This window comes from Topomyia yanbarensis, chromosome 2, assembly GCF_030247195.1.
Source record: "Topomyia yanbarensis strain Yona2022 chromosome 2, ASM3024719v1, whole genome shotgun sequence".
NCBI lineage: Eukaryota > Metazoa > Arthropoda > Insecta > Diptera > Culicidae > Topomyia > Topomyia yanbarensis.
In genome coordinates this window covers 86,742,377-86,764,092 of record NC_080671.1, presented here as the reverse complement: position 1 = coordinate 86,764,092, position 21,716 = coordinate 86,742,377, and the positions used below count along the sequence as shown (strand labels likewise).

The following is a 21,716-nucleotide window of genomic DNA, read 5'->3' as shown; positions in this document are numbered from 1 at the left end:
AAACGGTTCTTTTCAGGACCAATTAATTGTGTTCTAATAAGAGTTAAACTGAAATATCCATTTGAGGTGTTTAACAATTTTCAGCAAGTAGGTTAGAAATACGATATGTGGATAGAAAGAGAATTTAAATTATCCTCGCTCGTTTTCGCGCACTGCTTTTCCATTCCTTTCTGCTGCTAATACATCATAAATTAAACGAATGTGCGTGTTCCCCACCATCCCATGGCCAGTGTTGCCACAATTGCATGTTGCTATTACACTTTGAATTATTTTTTCGATTCTCTCTAGTGTTGATAAAATATAGAACGTGCAAAGTACACTAGTCGCGTGCTTTTATTCGAACTTTTTGGCAGCCTCCTTTGATTAACTGCATAAATCATTAGATTTAAATTAACGTCTCGAAGTGAAGTCACGATGCTCCGGTTATGTCACAGACATTACCCACCCATCTTTTTTTAGTTTAGTAGAGCGAATACGAATTACTATCGCTCTCTCGCTTGCTCGTTTTCGGGCTATGTTCCTTTTCATTCTTTCCTGCTACTAATACTAGCATAATCAAAACGAATGTGCGTCTTCCCACCATCCATTTAGTGAGCAGTGTTGCCAAACGCATTTTCAGTTTTTCATCAATAACATTTCAATAATATTTTCAAAGAATGCTGTAGATTCGAAAAAAAGAAAAATAGTTGGTGATGGAAAAGAATTCCCAATTAGAATTTTTAACCATAATTATAACGAATCATTTGAAAATTTCACATGCAAACGTAATTTCGTTGCATATCATTAGATTTGGATTAACGTCACAAGTGTAGTTACGACACTCCAGTTATGTCGCAGACATTACCCACCCATCTTTTAATGTAGAATATTTAGTCTAGAAATCAGAATGTTCCAATGGTCGTTTCAGGCGACTTCAACATAGATGTTTCAAAACAAGAGAATTTGAAATTTGTTTATTTTATGAATGAATGTTTCAAGCTTCGTTTGATCTCTGATCCATCACAAGCAACTACACTTGCAGGCACATGCATTGATCTTGTATTTGTCAAAAACGTCAATGCAGAAACCCGAAGATATATTTCGTACTTTTCATATCACAGACCAATACTTTTTTTAATTGATCCAGTGGTTTAATTTCAAATGTAAACAACGCTTGAAAAATTATAACCGGTTGACGACCTACACCTACACCAATCATGTCAGAATCACCTCCTGGACAACAGCTAAGCCCGGAAATAGTAAGAAGTCAGAAGCATCCAACGAAAATCGAAGCCAGCGCATCTCCCCACCAAGGCCAACAACGCCAACAAAAACGGTCCTTGTCAGGACCACCATCATTTTTGTAAAGAATAATTTGAAATATTCCTCGCCCAAATCACCTTTTGTCCGAAAATTCCAATGAATATCAACATATTTGAAGAACGTGTTCCTTATGTATTCTACATCTCTCCGGTTATGTCGCAGACATTACCCACCCATCTTTTTACGACTTTTCTTAGCTGGTCCCGTAAAGATGTCCAACGTGCCTTACATGTGGATCCTGTAAATGAATATATATATATATATATATATATATATATATATATATATATATATATATATATATATATATATATATATATATATATATATATATATATATATATATATATATATATATATATATATATATATATATATATATATATATATATATATATATATATATATATATATATATATATATATATATATATATATATATATATATATATATATATATATATATATATATATATATATATATATATATATATATATATCTTATTTGTAGGTTTCTTGCTACTGGTGACTCATACCACACCATCGCTTTCAGCTACAGGATGGGTCATTCCACTGTTCATACAATAGTAAAAGATGTATGCGAAGCAATAATTGCCAAGATGTTTGCAGAAACAATGCCAATTCCAGACAAAAACCGATGGAAAAGGATCGCAGAAGAATTTTGGACACAGTGGAATTTTCCTAATTGTATTGGGGGAATAGACGGAAAACATGTCCAAATAGTAGCACCACCAAACAGCGGATCGCAATACTTTAACTATAAAAAAACGTTTTCTATTGTTTTACTGGCCTTGTTTGATGCGAACTGTAAATTTATAGCCGTCGATGTCGGATCGTACGGAAAAAAACAGCGATGGCGGCATATTTGCGCATTCTAATTTGGGGAAAGCGTTGGAACAAAACGAGTTGAATGTTCCCGATGACGATTACTTGCCCAACACAGAAATATCAGCACCATACGTCATAGTGGGAGACGAGGCGTTTCCACTAAAAAATTACTTGCTTCGGCCATACCCAGGAGCAGCAAGTAGTGGCGATTTGGAAAAACAGGTGTTCAATTTAAGATTATCCCGAGCACGGCGAGTTTCTGAAAACGGCTTCGGGCAGCTAGCTCACAAGTTTCGCATATTTTTCAGAACAATAAATTTACTACCAGATAATGTTGACAAAGTAATTTTGACAACCTGCATACTGCACAACTTTATAAAGGATCGGGAAACGACGGTTACATCCGTGGAGTTAGCAGAAGGAGACCTGAATCTCAGGAGCTTGCCTCGACAGGGTGGCAACGCAGGAGCGTCTGCATTTCATATGCGCGAAATATTCAAACAATTTTTTAATTCCGAGAATGGATCTTTGCCTTGGCAAAACGATCGATTTTCCTAATACAGTCGTAATTCGCTGGTTGGACATTTTTAACTGGACCGCTTGTCCAACTAAAAAGCATCTGAACGTCAAAATCTCATGTCAAATTAACGTTGACAATCAATCTGACAATATTTAAAAATATGAATAGATGCATTTACACTGCCAACATCGCCTTTGGAGTTTTTGACATTTGTCAGTCGGTACAACTAGCGAATCAAATTCGTTAGTTGGACAAGGCTGTGGCCCAACCAGCGAATCACGACTGTATACTTAAATAAATCGCATATTTTTTTTAAATAAACCAATGTTACGATGGACACATTTTGTTGTTAACTTTATCTTGATAATGATGGCACTGTTAAACTTTCCAATAATTTTTCTGCTAAATAAGCCTATTCTAATATATGGTAATGAGCTAGGGGCAGATCACTTGTGACGCATTTTTAAAAATCTGCAAAATTAAATGCATTTCTTTCCATCAAAATAGAAATTCGTAATGCATTTTGCGTGTGCAAAGTTGATGCAAAAATGGAAATTAAATGCATTTTTTCTAAGTTGATGCAAATGTGTTATACATTCCTAGAGTGACCTGCTCCTTGTAATGAGTCTATTTTCGTCCTGTTTATATTATCTCCCTAACCCTTTCGAAGCCGTTCAAGAGAGCAGCATCCGCCATCTTTCTTTAACGCATAGGCTTAAATGGTAGTATCACAGAGAACAGACATCCATGATCGAACAAAAATATTTAAAAAACGTGTGTAAACATTTGAATTAATATACGAAAAACGCTTGCGCCGCCACACCAACCTATCCAAACTATCCGTCAAATCGATTCCGGAACCGGTTCGAAATCCTGGATGGATTCAGCATAGAATCTAGCTCAAAGAAAACAACCGATTCCGACTCTATCGGTTGACGCATTTGAGCTGGAATTCATGCTGGAATTCCGTATCGGTTCCGGACTAGTTTGACTGGGTAGATGAATAACCGCTGTCAATTCTGTCGCACTCAGCCACAAAAAAACATGACGACAGTAGCGCACCTGGTTTAGATATCCAAACTACCTTCGAAACCGTTAGAGATTTTACACAAGTTGAATGCTGAAGATGGACGTCTGTTCTCTGTGGTAGTATCTTAGTCCAGCCTTTTTTGTTATTTGATTAGTCCTGAAGAACGAAACAAAGATAATGATGCCAATTTATAGGTGTTCTATCCATTGTAGACCATGTAATTAATCAGATAGATCTGGTCTCTCCCTAATAGGGCCAAAAGAGGCTCTTTACCCTATATCAAAAGTGATTGGGTGGTATATCCCGGTCAAACCATTCGGAATTTGATTCGGAATCCTGAATGGAGTCATTATGGATTCCAAATCAAATGCAACAACCGATTCTGAGTCGGAATCGGTTGTTGCATTTGATTTGGGATCCATAATGGCTCCATTCAGAAATCCGAACCGGTTCCGGAATGAGTTTAACTGGGATATAGCTAAGAAGCCATGTAACAACCACCGGTGGTTATTCTATTTGAGCTAGAATCCATACTGAATCCATTTAAGATTCAGAATCGGTTTTGGAAAGGGGTTTCTAATGGATATGAAACGAATATCTCCGTCTAACCACTTATGAGTCGGCCTTGTTTTGATAAAAACAGTGCCTTGCAGATGCGGAAATAAACAACAAGAACAAGATTAAAATTCGCAGAAATTCTGATAGTCTTACCATCGGATCCCAGCTCGTTCCCGATTTTGTTCCAAATTCTTTCCTTGTATTCCTTGTCCATATATTTTTTGTTTGACATGTCGTATAATTCAATATTTTGTCGAACTAGTTCAATTAATTTTTCATCCTCCATTTTTATAAAGTATTGATACGGTATACACTTTCAAACTATTCATCAAAGAGACGAGAAGACAATCGCGTAGCCAATTTGCTAAGACAACCCGGTCAGCGTGGCAAGTAGAAAGTTAGCAAAAGTTTAGCAAAGCGAAATTGATGCTGGCAGAGTTTCTGCGAGCATTTTGCACGATTTGTGCGAGAATTCTGGCAACGAATTCGCTCAAATGCAACAACCGTTTCTGACAGAAGCGGTTAAACCAACCGATCCTGCTCACTTTTATCCAGAATCAAGCCAGAAAGGTACGGCCAAGATCTCTGCACGCTTCCTGCCACGTCTTTGTCAGATGTTTTGCTCGATTCGTGCTAAATTCTACCAGGTAGGAATTGCCAGGATCTTTGCACAGTTTATGTCCGAGTTATGCCAGGGTTTAGCTCGGTTCTTGTTAAAATTTGCCAGAAAACGCGAGCGAAACCGAGTTCTCTCTAGCTCAACTGACCCGACAGGATACATGCAGAAATCTGACAGGGCAGCCAAACTAAGACTTACAGAAGTTTAGCAGAGCGGTCTCTGCCAGAAAATTTGCTCACTGGGAAGACGTGACAATCGGCTTCTTATTTTTCATTCGGCATTCTTTTTTTCGCGCATTTTCACCCTGCCGAAATCTTCCGAACAGTGTTGCTATTTTTATTAATGAAAATGGAGTCTTGTTAATTTATTTTAGGCTGGTAATATTTTGCATCTAAAATCCACTATATTGAACAAGGGCATCGTATTTCCGTGTCATGGGTGTTTAGTAAGGATTGACGAAGTCATTTTCTGAATAATTTTAGATTATGGTGTAGTTTCTGTCTTATATCTGTTAAAGTTAATCAACCACGTATACGGTAAATGCAGGATAAATACTTGATTCACTTCGCCGCACAACTTCAGTTCAATTTAGTAATTGTTACTTTCTTAACGATAATAATTTTATTTGTCAAAAGTAACTACAATCTTTTCTTATAAATATAGCAACACTGCCAAACATCATTTCGCTATCCCTGCAGTAACATTGCGTACGGTTCAAAAAGTCAGAATCAACCAATCAGGAGCTGGACCATTCTGAAGTAAAATAGGAACAAAAATGGTCCCTATTGTTATTGTCGCGTCTTCAAACACGCAGAATAATCAGGCCTTTTTGAAACAACAAAACGTTTAGTTGAATTTCTACTTGTGAGTTTAACTTAACTGTTGTTTGTTTTTGTGCTGTTATTTTTTCCATCCTTCTCCTTTTGCTCAGGAAATGATGAAAAGACATGGCAAGGCACAAATCTCTGACTACATAGTCCAATCCACGATTTCTACTTCCCCGCCGTTTTGACATTTGCTGCGGGTGGAATGACAGCTGTTGTTTTTGCTTGTTGGGTACATTTTACACTGCAACCAACGTTTTGTTCGATTGTTTACATTTGGTTAATACGATTTGTAGTACTTCTTCGTAATTTAATAAAATTTTGTAATCTTATTAAATGCGACAAATCTGCTAGTTTGCACTGAATATCAAGTCAACGAAGAGTAGCTTTGGTTAGTTTTTATTTAGAGCATTTTGTTATTTGTGGGTGAAATCAATATTATGGTTCTTGGTACCTCTTTGTCCTCCGATGTGTAAAATCTAACAATAGCTAACCAGAAGTTTATTTATCGATTGATACATCATGGTACATCAATAAAACAAAAGTTATTAGAAACATTGATCCATACTATGTTGTATTTCAACTATGCGAGCTATCAACATCTGTGACGACTGACTTGTTGTTGACTTTTTAATGAACTTTCGTCGTATACTGGCAATATAATAAAAAAACGTAGTTTGGATAGCTACAACAAAAATTAAACTGGTTTGTACATACAGTCGAAGACATGATAGTAGAGGAAAATAGATGGTTGTGGGAAAAGTAAGTTTAACCAATAAAATAGTTTCACTTGCTAGTTCTATAGTTATAGAAAACATTCGAAAATTCTTTGTTCAAGCGATCTATTCAATGCGGATGAACGAGGAAATGTCCCGACCTCACACTGCCATGGTGTTGCTTGCTCCCATTTGAATGCCATAATCTGCTCCTTGGCAAATTTGCATGCACAGTCGACGGACAGACAGATTTGAAAAAAAATACATTCAGCTACATTGCAACAATCTAAACCTTACGGGTTAAAATGGTTTGACTTGATGCGAGATTGAACATTTGGGAAGATAGTGTCTCCGGAAAGTTGTGTCCAGTAAGTCAAGGTTTTCTGGATAGTGAAAAGAGAACCTCTGAATTGCCCTACCAGCTGGCAATAAACATTTCATGTTTTTTCTTGAAGATTTATCCCAGTTTCGGAGTTGATTGTCGCATTTTAGCTGGATGCCATACTGCATTGATTTAGGATTCCGAATGGTTTGATCTGGAGCTTCATAGTATTTCCCAGTAATTTATACCGAAAAATTAACCTGGTTCTAAATAGTATTCCGACACCAGGGACACTGGAGCCGGAGTGCGAGTTAGAAACAGGTAGGATTCCGGCTAAACTTTACTGGGTTGTTATCGAAACGCACTTGCTACACTTATGGGATTTTTGATTGATTGACACTGGTGTAATGGAGTGCACTGGTTTTGCACCATTTTTGCACTTTCTAGCAGAAGTGTAGAAAACTGGGTATGTTCCATTGACACTTCTGCTAGAAAGTGCAAAACCAGTGCACTCCACTACACCGGTGCACATCAACCAAAAATCCCATTAGAAGTCTTCGACACTTTATTGCGATGGCAATGTTCAAGGAATAAAAAATACCTAAAATACAAGCCAAACATACAATCAAATCAACGGCATTAATTCCATTTCCAAGAGTCGACTTGAATTGTTCCTTTAAGAGAAGTAAATTTGAATTTCAGAACACAAATTATTCACGTGAACTCTAAGCGACGTGATTCATTTACCTCTATCAATATTTAACGGATTTAATTTAGTCGCTTTACTAAGGTAGTAGTTTCTTTAGATGTGATTATATTGGGGATATCAAATCCTTTGTCAGTAAGAACTATATCAGCTGCATTCGAGAATATCGAAAAATTCGGACTTTTTTGATGATGAACTGATCAGAGCATCGTCCCGTATAAGCAACAGATAAACACAAGCATTCCATTTGCTGCTGGTCCGATTAGAAATTTTGTAGTTTGAATAAGTTTGTAAGCGCTTTGATGATCTTTAGCTTTGGGATTCGACCGTCTCTCTGTACTAATTTCGAAAATGCCAATAATAAATAACTTTCTATCCCCATACTGTTATTTGAACGATCGTGGCGTATGCTTATCGATTGTATCTTTTGATACGATTTAGATTACATATTTTAAGCACTCGTACATTGCGAATACTGTTCGGTAAAAATACTTCGAAATTGTTGTAGCACACACGGAGTAATAATAATAATAATCAAATGAAACGTTACTTAGAAGATTTTTCAATATCATTACGAAGACTTCATTCTTTGTCATTACACAGTAAGTTTTGGCTACTTTCTACAAAATTGTAAATACGTTGAATATTTGCTAATACTAGTCATTTTTCAGCCAATAAACCGTCGTTTTAATTATCGTAGTATCGTTTCTAGAAAGTCAGCACGTTGTTGCAACCGTGCCAATTGCAAACGATATCGTTGTTTTAATAATCGACACTCGCGATTTTCGGAATGGACTCGGAATGATCCGTTTTTGAATTCTCTACATTTGGTGTTTCATCTGAAATGAAAACAAATGTTGTTAAACATACTCAGATTCTTGCCAGAGAATAATTACTCAAAAATAGTGACTAAATAAACTAAGGTCCGATTTCTTTACCCACGCATTATTTTTAAAAGTTCAGTGTGGGTGAAGAAATCGGCACTAAATCAGTTACTTTTCATATTTCCACTGTAAGGATATACTAGAAATTTTCATACAGGTACATTTACATGAAAAAGAAAAGCGCCCGGATGCAGTTGACCGCATTGGGAATCTGTCTGAACTAATTTTTTGATAATTTGGTGGAGAGTTGCGATTTTCATGCATCACGATGTACCTTTTTTCTAGTTCGATGATTTTTTCAGATCTTCGAAAAAGCCCCTAGCAGAATAATAATGTGTACCACTCTTAGAGCTGGCATGTATTGCATTATCATGAAATCCGCTTTTTTCTATCGCTACAATCTTCTACACGAAGATTGTACATTTTCACGTTTTCAGAGACATCGTTGCTCTCAGAATCTAAACAGCTTATGTGAGAGTACCCAATCGATGTGTATCACAGTTCCGCTGCTTTACCTACAGCAGGAATTAACACAAACGAACTCCCAACGTCGTTTCAGTCGACTTACAGTTACCTACTACACAGTCATGAGTCTTTTTAAATAAAAATCACAACTATCCAAATACAGTTTGGTAAACAAAAGCAGTGATTGTCAATTTTCAAACAAAAATAAACACAACACAAGAAGAAGAAAAACATCGAACACAGTTCCACCCGCAGCTACTGTCAAAGTTAAAACTGATGACGTCATCGTGGATTAGACTATACGGGGAACGTGCTATTTAAGCCAATATATTCTGATTCCTGAACATAGAAATTTCCTTTATGGAAATACGGTTCTTGAAACAAAGTTATAGAAGCTTTTCCTATCTGAAACCGAAGGGCCAACAAAGGATCAAATTTCTCCGCACAATAACCGGAACGTGGTGGGGTGCCCTTCCAGGAGACCTGATCAGATTGTACCAAACAACGATATTGTCGGTGATGATTATCAAACTGGAGCGAATCCAGTATTGTTGTTTGCATATTGCATTGACTGGCATGCACTCGACCCATGCGATGATTCTAGAAATGCTAGCAGGCATCCTTCCGCTAAAAAATCGATTTTGGGACCTCTCATATCGATTGCTCATGCGATGCGATATCTTGAACCCGTTAGTAGAGGCTTCGGGAGGCTTGTCGAGCTCAACTCTCATAGCCAATGTATGTCCTTGTACTTCGATTACATTACACAAAATATCAATTCTTCATATTATCCCAACCGTCTCTTTCTCTCTCATGCTTCTGATTCAACTGTATTCTTCGTATCCATGAAAGACAAAATTCGTGGATCCCGAGCATCTTTCAGAGTAAATTTCGAGAAGTCGACAGCAACGAAATGTTATACACCGAGTCTCGATGACTCCTGTGGCTTCGGTATATTCAGTCAAAACCTTACCGCCTCATTGAAACTCAATAAACCTGTTCCAGTTTACTCCGCAGAACTCGCAGCTATTTAGTATACCCTTGGAATTGTTGATATTTTTCACACCGATCATGATTTTATTGTCGGACAGCTTCAGTTCAATAGAGACTCTCTGTTTACTGAAACCTAGGGGTTCCCAACGATCAGGGCGAGAATCTGTTGACAAAAGTCGGGAGAAATCGGTCGTACTAAAGTGTTCTATCTAAAAGAAGTTCACGAAGGACGTCGACCTGTAGAGTAGTGGAGATGCATAAACCACGAGCTGAACCAAGTATACAAACATGCTCACATCGGAAGGCTGATAAAGCGCGACAGGCAACAGTGGACTGATCATGTAGCACGAATGATGGAAGAGAGGCCAGCCAAAATTATGTTCAACCGGAAAACTAAAAGATGTTGCTTACTTTGGGTACACGCCGTTTTCGTTGTCTGTGCGCAATCAGGATAGCTGCCCTTGCGGTGTCGTACAAGTAGACTGTAGAGTGGCGATCCAGGATCTAGGCACTTGGAAATCTAAATCCCATTTGGTCATGATTCTGAAAACCCACATTATGCCACGATGATAATGAGTGTGATGAAACCATGGGCCCTATTCTCACAATCACGTCACTTGGTGACTAGAAGAAAATTTTCTTCTAGTCAATGTTTGTTTTTTTTAACTTACCATTCATAAATTCCCAGTAAGTCCAGCTGGAATTTTGGCTGGTTCTTGTTAACACCCCGGCTCTAGTGATACCACCGATTCCAATTTGGTTTGTTGGGACACTGGAGTCGAATATTCACTTGAAACAGCCAGATTTCCGGATCATTTTCCGGCTGAGCTTTACTGGGTTAGATCAGACAAATATTGCCCAAAATTGAATGAATTTAAAAAAATAGTACAAAACGTTAAAGTTTAATTTGCTATATATTCCGATTCTTGATGAAAAGACCGATAGTATTAAAATAACGTTCGATGGAATATATTACAGTATAATCATCTGGTGAGATAATTCTATATAATGTACATCTCTACTAAACTAGCTTTTACAACTACACAGATTGGGATATAACCTGGCTGCAAAACATCATTAAAGCTATACAGAAGAAAAATATAAACTTGCAACCGAAATGTTTGGGTTGGTACCAACCAGCTCAAATTGAGTTCAATGATGAAAAGAACGTCCAATCAAAACCAACAAAATCGCAAACATTTATCAAATCTGTTGCGTACATCAATATTTGGTTTGTTATGCTCAAAAGCCCATCTTTTTGCAAACTACATTCATAATTCAAACTTACGAACCTCAAAGTGCTAAACCTATGTCTACTCGAAGAGAAGGCCTAACTATAGTAGAGATCAGGCTAATCCCTGTCCAAAAGCTTTGGTTGTAACTGTGGCGGTTTATGCTGTGAATGTCACTGCTTTTGGTGTAACTATGGCTGCACCAATCAGTCGTGGATCAATGCCAAGTACTTGCATAGGGATCAGATCCGGCATTGGCAAATGACGGACTTCTATAGCTATTGAAGTTTTCTGCTGTATTTTGTTTTTTCTTTGTCGTTGGCACCTTTTGCGGTTGCTGTAAAGTATAAAACAAGTAAAAATTGTTATTTCCGACCTTATCCGACAATTCCAGTCTTGTGTTTGTCGCACAGGACACAGTATGAGCAATGGAAGGTAAAAAACCTCTATTTCTTGAAGGATTTTCACCATGACATTATTTTGTGTGCTGCCCGATCTGAAAAAATAAAAACTACATAGGACCTCACTTTTGTGACTTATTGGCTGGCGACAAAGGTTAGCTTTGCAATCAACTCCTTTACCAAATAATCCCATCTGTTGAGCAAAAGAACCTGTTGCTGCAGCCACTCGTCCGTATCCAATGAGTGAAATGATCGACGCAATCGACTTACTCTATTTGAACCGCTGGTAGTGTGGAAGTAATATTTTTTTTCATGGCCGGGACCTTGGAGTAATAGTGGCTACCCGAATTGGCATCTGTTAATGAAATACATGATATAAAAGTGCACATCAACAGCAACAAACTGACAGCTTACCAAGTAAAGATTTTCCAACAAGAGCCGACTAATTTCTTTCAGATACTGAATTTGCTCCTTTTATGTTCTTCAGAGCATCGAATCGGGATAACTGGTTGCAAAATACTGTCAATGCTCACCTCATTGGGAACGTCATCATCTGAGCAAATTTCGTTAGTTGATTACGGGATCCTGACCGATCTTGCCTCCTAACGGTGATTAGATTCTGTTTCTACGTTGAAAATGTTCCTTGGATTCGAATTAGGTGTAGTAGGGTGCATTTTGGAGTAGGTTTTCAGTATCTGTATCCCCTCAATTGTCGCTCGTCTTCTGCCGCTTCAACTGACCACAAAATGTCCACACCTTGAACGAACAAAATTCGTTATATAAGATTGGTTTTCTTGTAGGTTTAGAATTTCAGGATGTTACATCCGCAATGATTCGTATCGTGATATCCTTTGATAACTTTTTCACACATTGCATGATACCGCAATGCCCCTTCCGTTTCTGACATCCACCACGGACAAATGTGTTCGTTGAGAAATTTGATCTTCCTTTTAACGGTTGTGTATCACCATTTAGCTAATATAATTACACTTGAATTGCATAAGAATATTGCAATTAAACTTAGTAATCACTTTGTGGAAGTATTCTTCATTAGATGAAAGTTTTTCCGCTTTTTTTTGTTCTCGTTATAATACATGGTTACTTAACTAAAATAATTTTCTCAGTTCGAGCTCAATGTCACTTAGGACCTTTTGAATAAGTACTCTTGAATTAATTATGAGTGCAACATGTCCCGCAAATACAAATTCAACAAACGTCAAGCGCATTGTAAGCACATGAAACGTGCATGTATGCGAGCATCAAGGTCCGTCAAATATTCTTCGAGAGAAATGGTGACGGTCCGTGCTGTTGCCGTTCTGTGACGTTCCGGAAGACTGATGTCTCGTGTGAATGCGTGTGTTAAAAACACGTTTAATATATCTTGACGTACCGATGACGTTCCGTTCCGTTGACGGATCTTGATGTATCGTGTGAATCGTACTTTAAGGTCACCTACTCATCGGAACAGGAGGCCATGAAGGCAAGCAATATAAATTTGACAAAATTCAATTTGAAAGGATATGTTCCAATAATTTGGAAACAAACGATTGGTCTGGTAAAGGGCATCCCACTTGATTACTCGGAAGAAGAAATAAAAAAAGAACTTAACAGCGACATAGAAATAACAAACGTAGAAAGAATGCAGAAACGAAACAAAGACAAGGGGCTCGAGCCTACCTGGAACGTTAAAATAACATTCCGAGGACGAAAACTTCCAGAAAAAGTGGAGCTCTACGGATGCAAATTTCGGGTAGAGCTCTATCTATTCCCAGTACGTCAGTGCATCAACTGTTGGGGATATGGACACAGAAAGGACAAATGTAGACGGCAGCAAAAATGCATAAATTGCGGAGAAATCCACGAAAATGGAAACTGCACAACACAATGTATCAACTGCAAAGGAGATCATGATGCAGCTGACAGAGCGTGCCCGGAAAGAAAGAAACAAGAAGCAATAACGAGAATGATGCTGAAAGATAAAATGTCATATGAGGAAGCCAAACAGAAGCTTCGAAAACAAAACCGATTCGAAGCACTACAGGATCTTGAAGAATTCCCGGAGCTAGAACAGAGAGTACAAAACAGGCAACATAGCACACAATACAGAACAGTATGGACACAGTCTAAAGCTCGCACAAAACCAACACAAAATACAAAAACACAACCACAAAGAGAGTACGAGAGAGAAGAAGACCACGAATTTAAAGATAACCCACACAGAGCTAGTGAATGGGAGAGGACAATGACAGATATGCAGAACTGTTGGAAAAATCTAAAAACAATGGCAAGACTAATGAAGCTACAAGCCGGCATAAATCTGGAAATGTACAATAAGGAAGCATCAGACATCAACTACGAATTACTGATAATAAAAGTAAGCACAACCCTAATGGAAATAATAAACGATTTCATAGACCCACAGGAACAGACAGCAAACAACACAAATGAGGAAATAGAAGAGAGTGAAACCCAGTTATGAATAGAAACGTTCGAATTTTACAAAACAATATACAATCAATTAGACCAATCGAAACAAGAGAAGAAATTACAATGTTCCTGAAAAGAGAATGTATAGCAATCGCTAGCATACAAGAAATTTGGATGAAGCCAACAGAGAAATACAAAATTAGGGGATATACTTTGGTAACCAAATGTAGAGAGGAAGGCTTTGGCGGTGTAGGATTACTAGTCCGAGAAGATGTTTATTTTGAAAACGTTCAGTTGGGCAATTTTCACCCCTTGGAACTAGTCGCCATCCGAACAAGAAATCTTTCCATCAACTTCACAATCATCTCACTTTACGCGCCGGGCCCATATTATTGGCTCGAATCAAAACTCGTCGAAATGTCAATTGACGATAGGTTCATCCGGAGTGTTCATTTGTGTTTACATTTTGCTAGCGTTGCCAATTTTATTTTGTGTCCAGCACCCAATGTGGCTACGCCACATCGCTTTTGCGCGTGCTGTCCGACTTCGCTACCGCTCAGTCGGACTTAAACTAGGGATAGCCCCTATGTTTGAGTAAGCCGGGCAAACGAGTGGATCACAGGTTCGCTTGCTTCCGACGGCGGGTCGGTGGCCACCTCGCCCTCTAGGCCTCGGTTATGCGGCTAAGCCGCATCGAAATGGTACCCCTTAAACATTCTAACTTGAATCGGTTGTGTCACCGGAGCCGGAATACGAATTAGAACCAGCCAGCATTCCGGCTGTGTTAAACTGGGAAGTTTAGTACAATTTGATCTGGAAATAAAATTTTTCTGGCAACGCTCCAGCACTCCGTTGATTTCACCACCTGGGCGCCAGGTTGACGATATGAAATGAACTTTGTTTACTTTCGACAAGTTTTGATTCGAGCCAACAACATCCAGCCTTACGCGCCACCGGATCAGAAAATAGTAAAAACCGTAGCAGAAAAAATCGGAGAGCTGCTCAAATATTTGAAGAAAGTGGACGGAGAGTTGCTTTTAACAGGCGATTTTAATGCTAGGCACCCGCTGTGGGAGGAAGAGGCAAGACCATGTGAGAAAGCAAAGACGATCGTACAGGAGCTAGATGCATCGAAACTGATCCTGCTAAATAATGGCCAAACAACCACCATACCCCGAATTAACTGCGCACCCACAGCTATTGACCTGTCATTCGCAACAAGGGAAATCGCAGCACATGCTTCTTGGGAAGTGGTACAAGAAGAGTTCGGCAGCACACATCTCTGCATCATAATCGAAATCACGCTGGAAGCGCCAGTCGTCGTAGGTAAAATCACAAAAATTAACGTGAAGAAAGCAATCGAAAAAATCAATCAAATCCAGCCGCAATGCATAGGCAATCCATCGGATTTGCAAGAGATCTTTGAGGAAAAAATAAGTGAAGCTTCATATACGATAACGAACAAAAAAGCTAACTTTCTAAAAAGATGGTGGAATGAGGAAATACAGCAAGCGTACGACGAAAAACGAAGGAAGCTAAAACTGTTTAACAAAAACAAAACCTTACAAACGCAAATCGAACTACAAAAAGCAAGAGCAATTTTTAAAAGGAAAGTTAGGAGGGAAAAACGCAAGCACGATCGAGACATGAAAGAGAAAATTGACGAATCTACCCCAACAAGACAGATCTGGAATATAATTCGAGGCATTGATACGGCATTAACAGGAAAGAACAGGAAGGCAGAACATTTTCCCCCACATCAATTAGCCAAACAATTTATGGAACAAACATATAAAGCAAAAAACACAGAGCTTGTAATTCCGTCAGGACAATACAAGGCATCAGATGATAATTCAGTCGTAGCTCCACTATCCTTTGAAGAAATCTCGAAAGTTCTCTTCATGAAAAAGGACCACTCCTCTCCAGGACCAGACAACATATCGTTCAGATTACTAAAGGGTCTAAAATTAAACATTCTAAGCGAAGTTTGCAATCAATTAGGTGAGGTATGGCACACGAAAAACATTCCAGTGAAATGGAGACAAAGCAAACTTATACTCATCCAGAAACCTAACAAAGACCCCATGGATGCATCAGGGAAAAGAGGTATAGCCCTGATGAACGTCTTCTTGAAGACGATCAACACTGTCATAAAAGACCGCCTATATAGCATGTCTGAAGAGAGGCAGTTATTTCCGAAGCTGTCATTTGGATTTAGGAAAAACCACTCAGCAATCAGTTGTGTAAATTATATAGTTAACACAGTTAAAGAAGCCAAAAATAACAAAAAGAGCACCATCGCAATTTTCTTGGACGTGGAACGAGCTTTCGACACAGTGGACTGCCAAAAACTGCTAACCATTCTACAGAACAAAGGAATTCCGAAAGACATAATCGAATGGCTGTTCGAATACCTAAGAAGCAGAGTAATCCAACTGCAAACAACGGAAAGCGAAATACTATCGGTGGAAGCTAACATGGGACTTCCACAGGGATGCCCACTATCTCCGCTTCTATTTAACTTGTACACTGCAGGCTTACATTCCTGCGAGGAAACAGGCGTAGTGCTAACACAATTTGCGGACGATTTTGCGGTGATAGTGACTGCAGATGGCACCGAGGTGGTAGACAAGGCAAATAGGTACCTGGAGAAATTTAGACAAAGCCTACAAGAAATGAATTTATCCATTAACCCCGCGAAATGTGTGGCCATCAATTTCAGCAAAATCGCAGATACCAGTATCAAACTACGCTTACAGAACGAAGATATACAACTGCAAAATACGCATAAACATCTCGGATTTGTCGTCGACCGAGGGATGAACTACAGGAAGCACATAGAAGACATAACAAATAAAAGCAAAAGCAGTCTAAACTTATTAAAAATGATATCGAATAGAAAAAGTCCGGCAAACCCCGAAACCTTGCTCAAAATCGGCAACGCCTTGATTAGATCGAAACTGGAATACGGTTCAATCATCTACGGGACAGCAGCCAAAACAAACCGACGAAAATTAGAAACCATATTGAATGTATACGTAAGAGTGTCCATGCGATACCTAAGGTCAACGCCAGTCAACGTCATGCTAGCTGATAGTGGAGCAATGCCAATGGAAATAAGAGTAGAGTGGCTGGCACTGAAGGAAACGATAAAAAATAAACACGGATTCAACCCCAACCGGAAGTTCATCGATAAAACATTGGAAGAGGAAAAGAACAACGAAACGTATATGACGATATTGGCAGAAAAACACATGGACATACTGTACCAAATGAGGAGCTACAACGAAAACATGAGAACCGAGGGACAAAGAACCAAAAATTGCGAAATCAACGTTAGAACGAATCTACTAACCAATGACGCTAAAAAGGAAAATATATCAGCCGCGAGATGGAAAGCATTAGCTACAGAAACGATAACCAACGATTACCAAGAGTTCAACAAAATATATACAGATGCCTCGAAAAATGCGAACGGAGTAGCGACGGCCGCATTAGATTCACAGGACCAAATAAGTAGAACCAGCAAGATAAACGCGAACGTAAGCATCACAAACGCGGAGCTTATAGCGATCCGCGATGCCATCCGCATATGCAACGAAAAAAACTACAGTAAAGCAGTCATCATTACAGACTCTAAAAGTGCATGCGAAATGATCAAAAACAGAAATACGGTTTACACAAATCACATAGTTCTAGATATCTTCACATTGATATATCAATCTCAGCAACTCGAAAACCAGATAAGTATCCAATGGGTACCAAGCCACGTAGGTATAATCGGTAACGAAAAAGCCGACATGCTGGCGGTACAAACCACTGCTTACCCGCAAAACAACTTCGAAACACTGACGTTGGGAGACACCTTAAAACTAGCTAAGAAAGAAATCTGGAACAGCTGGGTAAGAGAATACCAAACAGCATCAGAGAGCAAAGGGGTAAAGCACTTCGAATTTGCCAAGGAACCCTGTAAAAAAGTTTGGTTCAAAGAAAACACAATACACAATCTATCGACCGACGAAAAAATAACGCTAAACAGGATCAGATCCAATCACTGCACAACAAAAGATCGAAAATACAATTGGGGCTGGGAGACAAGCAACCAATGTGATACGTGTAACGAAGAGGAAAACATCGAGCACATATTATACGACTGCGTAAAATGGATGATGACCAGATCATATTATAAAGTTTTAGACAGCAAAAAACCTTTGAAAAATATACTGGAGGAAAACAAAACGGATGAATTAAAACAAATCACAAGCTTTCTACATGAAGCAGAAATAAACTTCTGAGCGCACAGACAACCGAACATCGAAAACCAAGAACAAAACGAATGGCGAGATGGACCACTCCAGGTCTAAAGCCAAAGACAGCGACAACAAAAAAAAAAAAAAACAACGGCCGACAAATCCCTGCCATTGGACTTGGAACGTACAAAAGTACCGGAGATGACGGAATAGCTACAGTAAAAGCGGTTAAAGCTGCAATCGATGCTGGATATCGACTGTTTGATACAACTTATGTCCATGGAAATGAATCGATCGTCGGTCAAGCAATTCGAGAAATGGTTTCCGAAAGAAAAGTGAAACGCGAAGAATTGATCCTTGTATCCAAACTGGATCCGCGCTATCATCACCCAGAAAGAGTCGAGGAAAGTTGCCGGCGGTCAATGAATCAGTTAGGATTGGATTATATCGACTTGTACCTTTTGCATACACCGCTTTCTTTGGAATATAAGAGTAGTGCTGCGAGGCAGGAATCAGGTAATCACAAGGAAATTGATAATTCCGTGGTACCCTTGGACACGTGGCGAGCATTGGAGAAATGTCAGTGGAAGGGGTTGGTTTGTTCGATCGGAGTTTCCAATTTCAGCATACAACAAATACAAACGATTCTTGATAATGGCGTAATTCGACCGACGGTTAACCTGGTCGAATGTTCGATGGGTTTTAATCAGGCTGAGATGAGGAGCTATTGCGAGGAGCATCGGATTCTTATAATGGGTTACAGTCCACTAGGCAAACCAAAGCCACTGGAAATGAAGCCTGCTTATCTGTATTCGGATGGACTGAAAACAATTGCTTCGAAATATGGAAAATCAGTTGAACAAATTGCCTTACGATATTTGGTGAGTATGTTTAAATGGTGTTTTTGATATTGGCTAATAACTACTACTTCCAGATAGAAATTGGAACTGTTCCATTACCGAAATCGAAACGTTATGTCCGATTGAAGGAGAACTTGGACGTGTTAAATTTTAAGCTAACTCAGAGCGATCTTCAGGTGCTGGAATCAGTAGAATTAAAATGATATGCCCATTTGGAGTACCTCAAGGGATCAAAACATTATACTTTGAAACCATAGGTCGTAATTTTGGTTGGTTGGACCAGATACCCGGATGCACACATTGACACAGATTTTTCATGAGGGCATAAGTCGCAATGTACTCAAATGGAAAAAAAATCAGTTTAAATATACTACTATGCTTTTCTAAATGCAGCTTTTATTGTGGATATAAATTTTTATGGCAATGTTTTTCCTAAAGCATCTATTGTTAAACCTTATAACAATATAACAAAGAATTTGATTTCTATATGTTTTGCCTTTCTCATATAAAGAAAGGCTATGCAATCACTGTAAAAATCGACTTTTTAACGGAGGGCCGAGTGTCATACACCATTCGATTCAGTTCGTCGAGATCGGCAAATGTCTGTGTGTGTATGTATGTGTGTGTGTGTCATTTAAACTCACAATTTTCTCAGAGATGGCTGAACCGATTTTCGCAAACTTAGCTTCATCTGAAAGGTATAACGCTCCCATAAGCTGCTATTGAATTTTTAGTTGATCCGAGTTCCGGAGTTACGGGTTGAAGAGTGCGGTCACACAGTAAATTCCCATATAAACTGGTACCACCATGATGTTAAAATGATGTAAAACATATTAAAATTGATGTAACATTACTCTAGTTTGCGGGTCTGTATCACTAATGATCAATTAAAGTTTATGTGCATAGCACACACTCTAATTCAACTACTTACTAGTTCGTTTCTTCCGCAGGGTTACAGCCCCACTACTCTACACACCACCAATTCTCTACCATCCACACAGACTGGCAAGTTCTGCATGGCAGTCGGAAAGCTGGCTGTGAGTCGAGGCTTAGTACTCCTCCCCTACGAGTACAGTCTGGGCGGCAAACTTCAGACTGTCTAATTCACCGAGCCCTTCGGCTTCCTTGTGCCAGTTAGCACCGCAACTCCCTTCTCGCACCATTCAGCACCGTTTACTCATTGAGCACCAGACTTGTTCGCGAACTACTCGGTCTAGTCCCCGATAATGGACCTAGCCTACTCCGACGGAGAATTCCCCGGCGAGAGAAGTTCTCCCGAAACCGAGCCAACCAACCAGATGTCGAGGTCAGTTCGGCGATTCCGGTGGAGCAGGGCGTCCAGTTCGCTGATGCCCCGACGACCTGCGACTGGTGGTATTTCGTCGCGGTCTACTCAATCTAGTCCCCGGCGGTGGATCTAGCTTACGCCGACGGAGAGTTCCCCGGCGAAGGAGGCTCTCCCGATACCGATTCTTCTTTTGTTTTAGCACCACAATTTCTTGAGCCCTTTGGCTTCCTCTCGTTCCGTTTGGCTTTACTTTCCCGATGAGCCATTCAGCTCCCGCCCTCACTTGTTCACGAACTACTCAGTCTAGTCCTCAACAATGGATCTAGCCTATTCTCCTGCAACCGAGCGGTAGATTTCTCCTGATTCCGATGTTCGTTTTTGTGAGCCATTTAGCTCTCCGCGTCGTCCCGATCTACTCGATCTAGTCCCCGGCGGTGGATCTAGCCTACTCAACGGGCCATACAGTAGGTGCTGAGGTCTATCCGGCGATTCCGGTTGGAGCGTAGCTTCCGGTTCACCAGTGCCCCAACGACCCACTGCTAGCTCTGCGACGCGGTCTACTCGGTCTAATCCCCGGCGGCGGATCTAGCCTACTTACGAGCTACCCGGTAGGATGTCGAGGTCGGTTCAGCGATTCCGGTGAAGCTTGACGTCCGATTCCCAGGCGCCCCGACGACCCAACTCGGTGCTACGTCACGTACTACTCAACTGGTCCCCGGCGGTGGACCTAGTCTACACAGCTGGAGAGTTCCCCGGCGGCGGAATTTCTCTCGAAACCCGATTTGCGGCTTCTTGCTGGTCTCTTCGCCACTTCCTCTGCAGCTCGGAGAGTATGCTCGAGACCACTCTGTTGACAGCGTCCCAGGTATGTTCGTCCCGGCACATCTCTTCGACGATATTGTCCACTGTCATACCAGGTATACCCCTACGAACTTCTTCGAATCTAGGACATTCGAAGACCACGTGTTCCGGTGTCTCCTGCACAGTCGCACACTCCGGGCAAAGGGGTGACGAAGCATGTTCAAACCGATGCATGTACTTCCGGAAGCATCCGTGCCCGGACAAAAACTGCGTCAAATGGAAGGTCACCTCTCCATGCTTCTTATGTACCCAGGCCGATACATTTGGGATGAGTCGGTGGGTCCACCTTCCTTTCTCCGCGTTGTCCTACTCCTGTTGCCATTTAGCCAACGAGTTCGCTCGAACCAGTCTCCTAGCGTTACGTGCATTTCTCCGCTGATAGCATTCCACGTCCTCCGTCAGGGTAATGCAGATGGGGATCATCCCGGCGATAACGCATACTGCCTCCGACGATATTGTTCTGAAGGCACTCGCGACTCGTACGGCCATCAGTCGGAATGTCCTGTTTAGCTTTTCACGGTTCTGCTTGGTTTTCAGCGCAGCACTTCACAGGCGTAATCAACGTGGTTGTTGAAGCTCAACCGGTCGTCGATTATAACTCTCAATTGC

General features: G+C 40.0%; 1 protein-coding gene and 1 long non-coding RNA gene across 3 annotated transcripts; one reads left to right on the top strand and one right to left on the bottom strand.

The window, feature by feature from the left end:
• Positions 1-1,494: 1,494 nt before the first annotated feature.
• On the bottom strand, positions 1,495-12,505 carry LOC131678748 (uncharacterized). Of its 2 annotated transcripts, XR_009303729.1 has the most exons (5): positions 12,244-12,505; positions 11,836-12,177; positions 11,548-11,776; positions 11,081-11,357; positions 1,495-1,540 (listed from the first exon to the last, which is right to left on the bottom strand). It is a non-coding gene; the product is annotated as an uncharacterized LOC131678748 (long non-coding RNA). The 2 variants fall into 2 exon arrangements; XR_009303728.1 differs by lacking the exon at positions 1,495-1,540 and having other exon boundaries at positions 10,736-11,357.
• Positions 12,506-13,702: 1,197 nt separating this feature from the next.
• Positions 13,703-19,298, top strand: LOC131679573 (aldo-keto reductase family 1 member B1-like). Its single transcript, XM_058960312.1, has 4 exons — positions 13,703-13,795; positions 14,790-15,174; positions 18,207-18,979; positions 19,033-19,298. The coding sequence occupies exons 1-4, from the start codon at positions 13,703-13,705 to the stop codon at positions 19,159-19,161; spliced, it is 1,380 nt and encodes a 459-aa protein (XP_058816295.1). The 3' UTR covers positions 19,162-19,298.
• The last annotated feature ends 2,418 nt before the right edge of the window (positions 19,299-21,716 follow it).

Coding starts and splice junctions, on each gene's coding strand:
- LOC131679573 (XM_058960312.1), top strand. CDS start 13,703: ATGGCAAGACTAATGAAGCTACAAGCCGGCATAAATCTGGAAATGTAC. Junction 13,796..14,789: donor ACGAATTACTGATAATAAAA/GTAAGCACAACC, acceptor AACAACATCCAG/CCTTACGCGCCACCGGATCA. Junction 18,980..19,032: donor AAATTGCCTTACGATATTTG/GTGAGTATGTTT, acceptor TACTACTTCCAG/ATAGAAATTGGAACTGTTCC.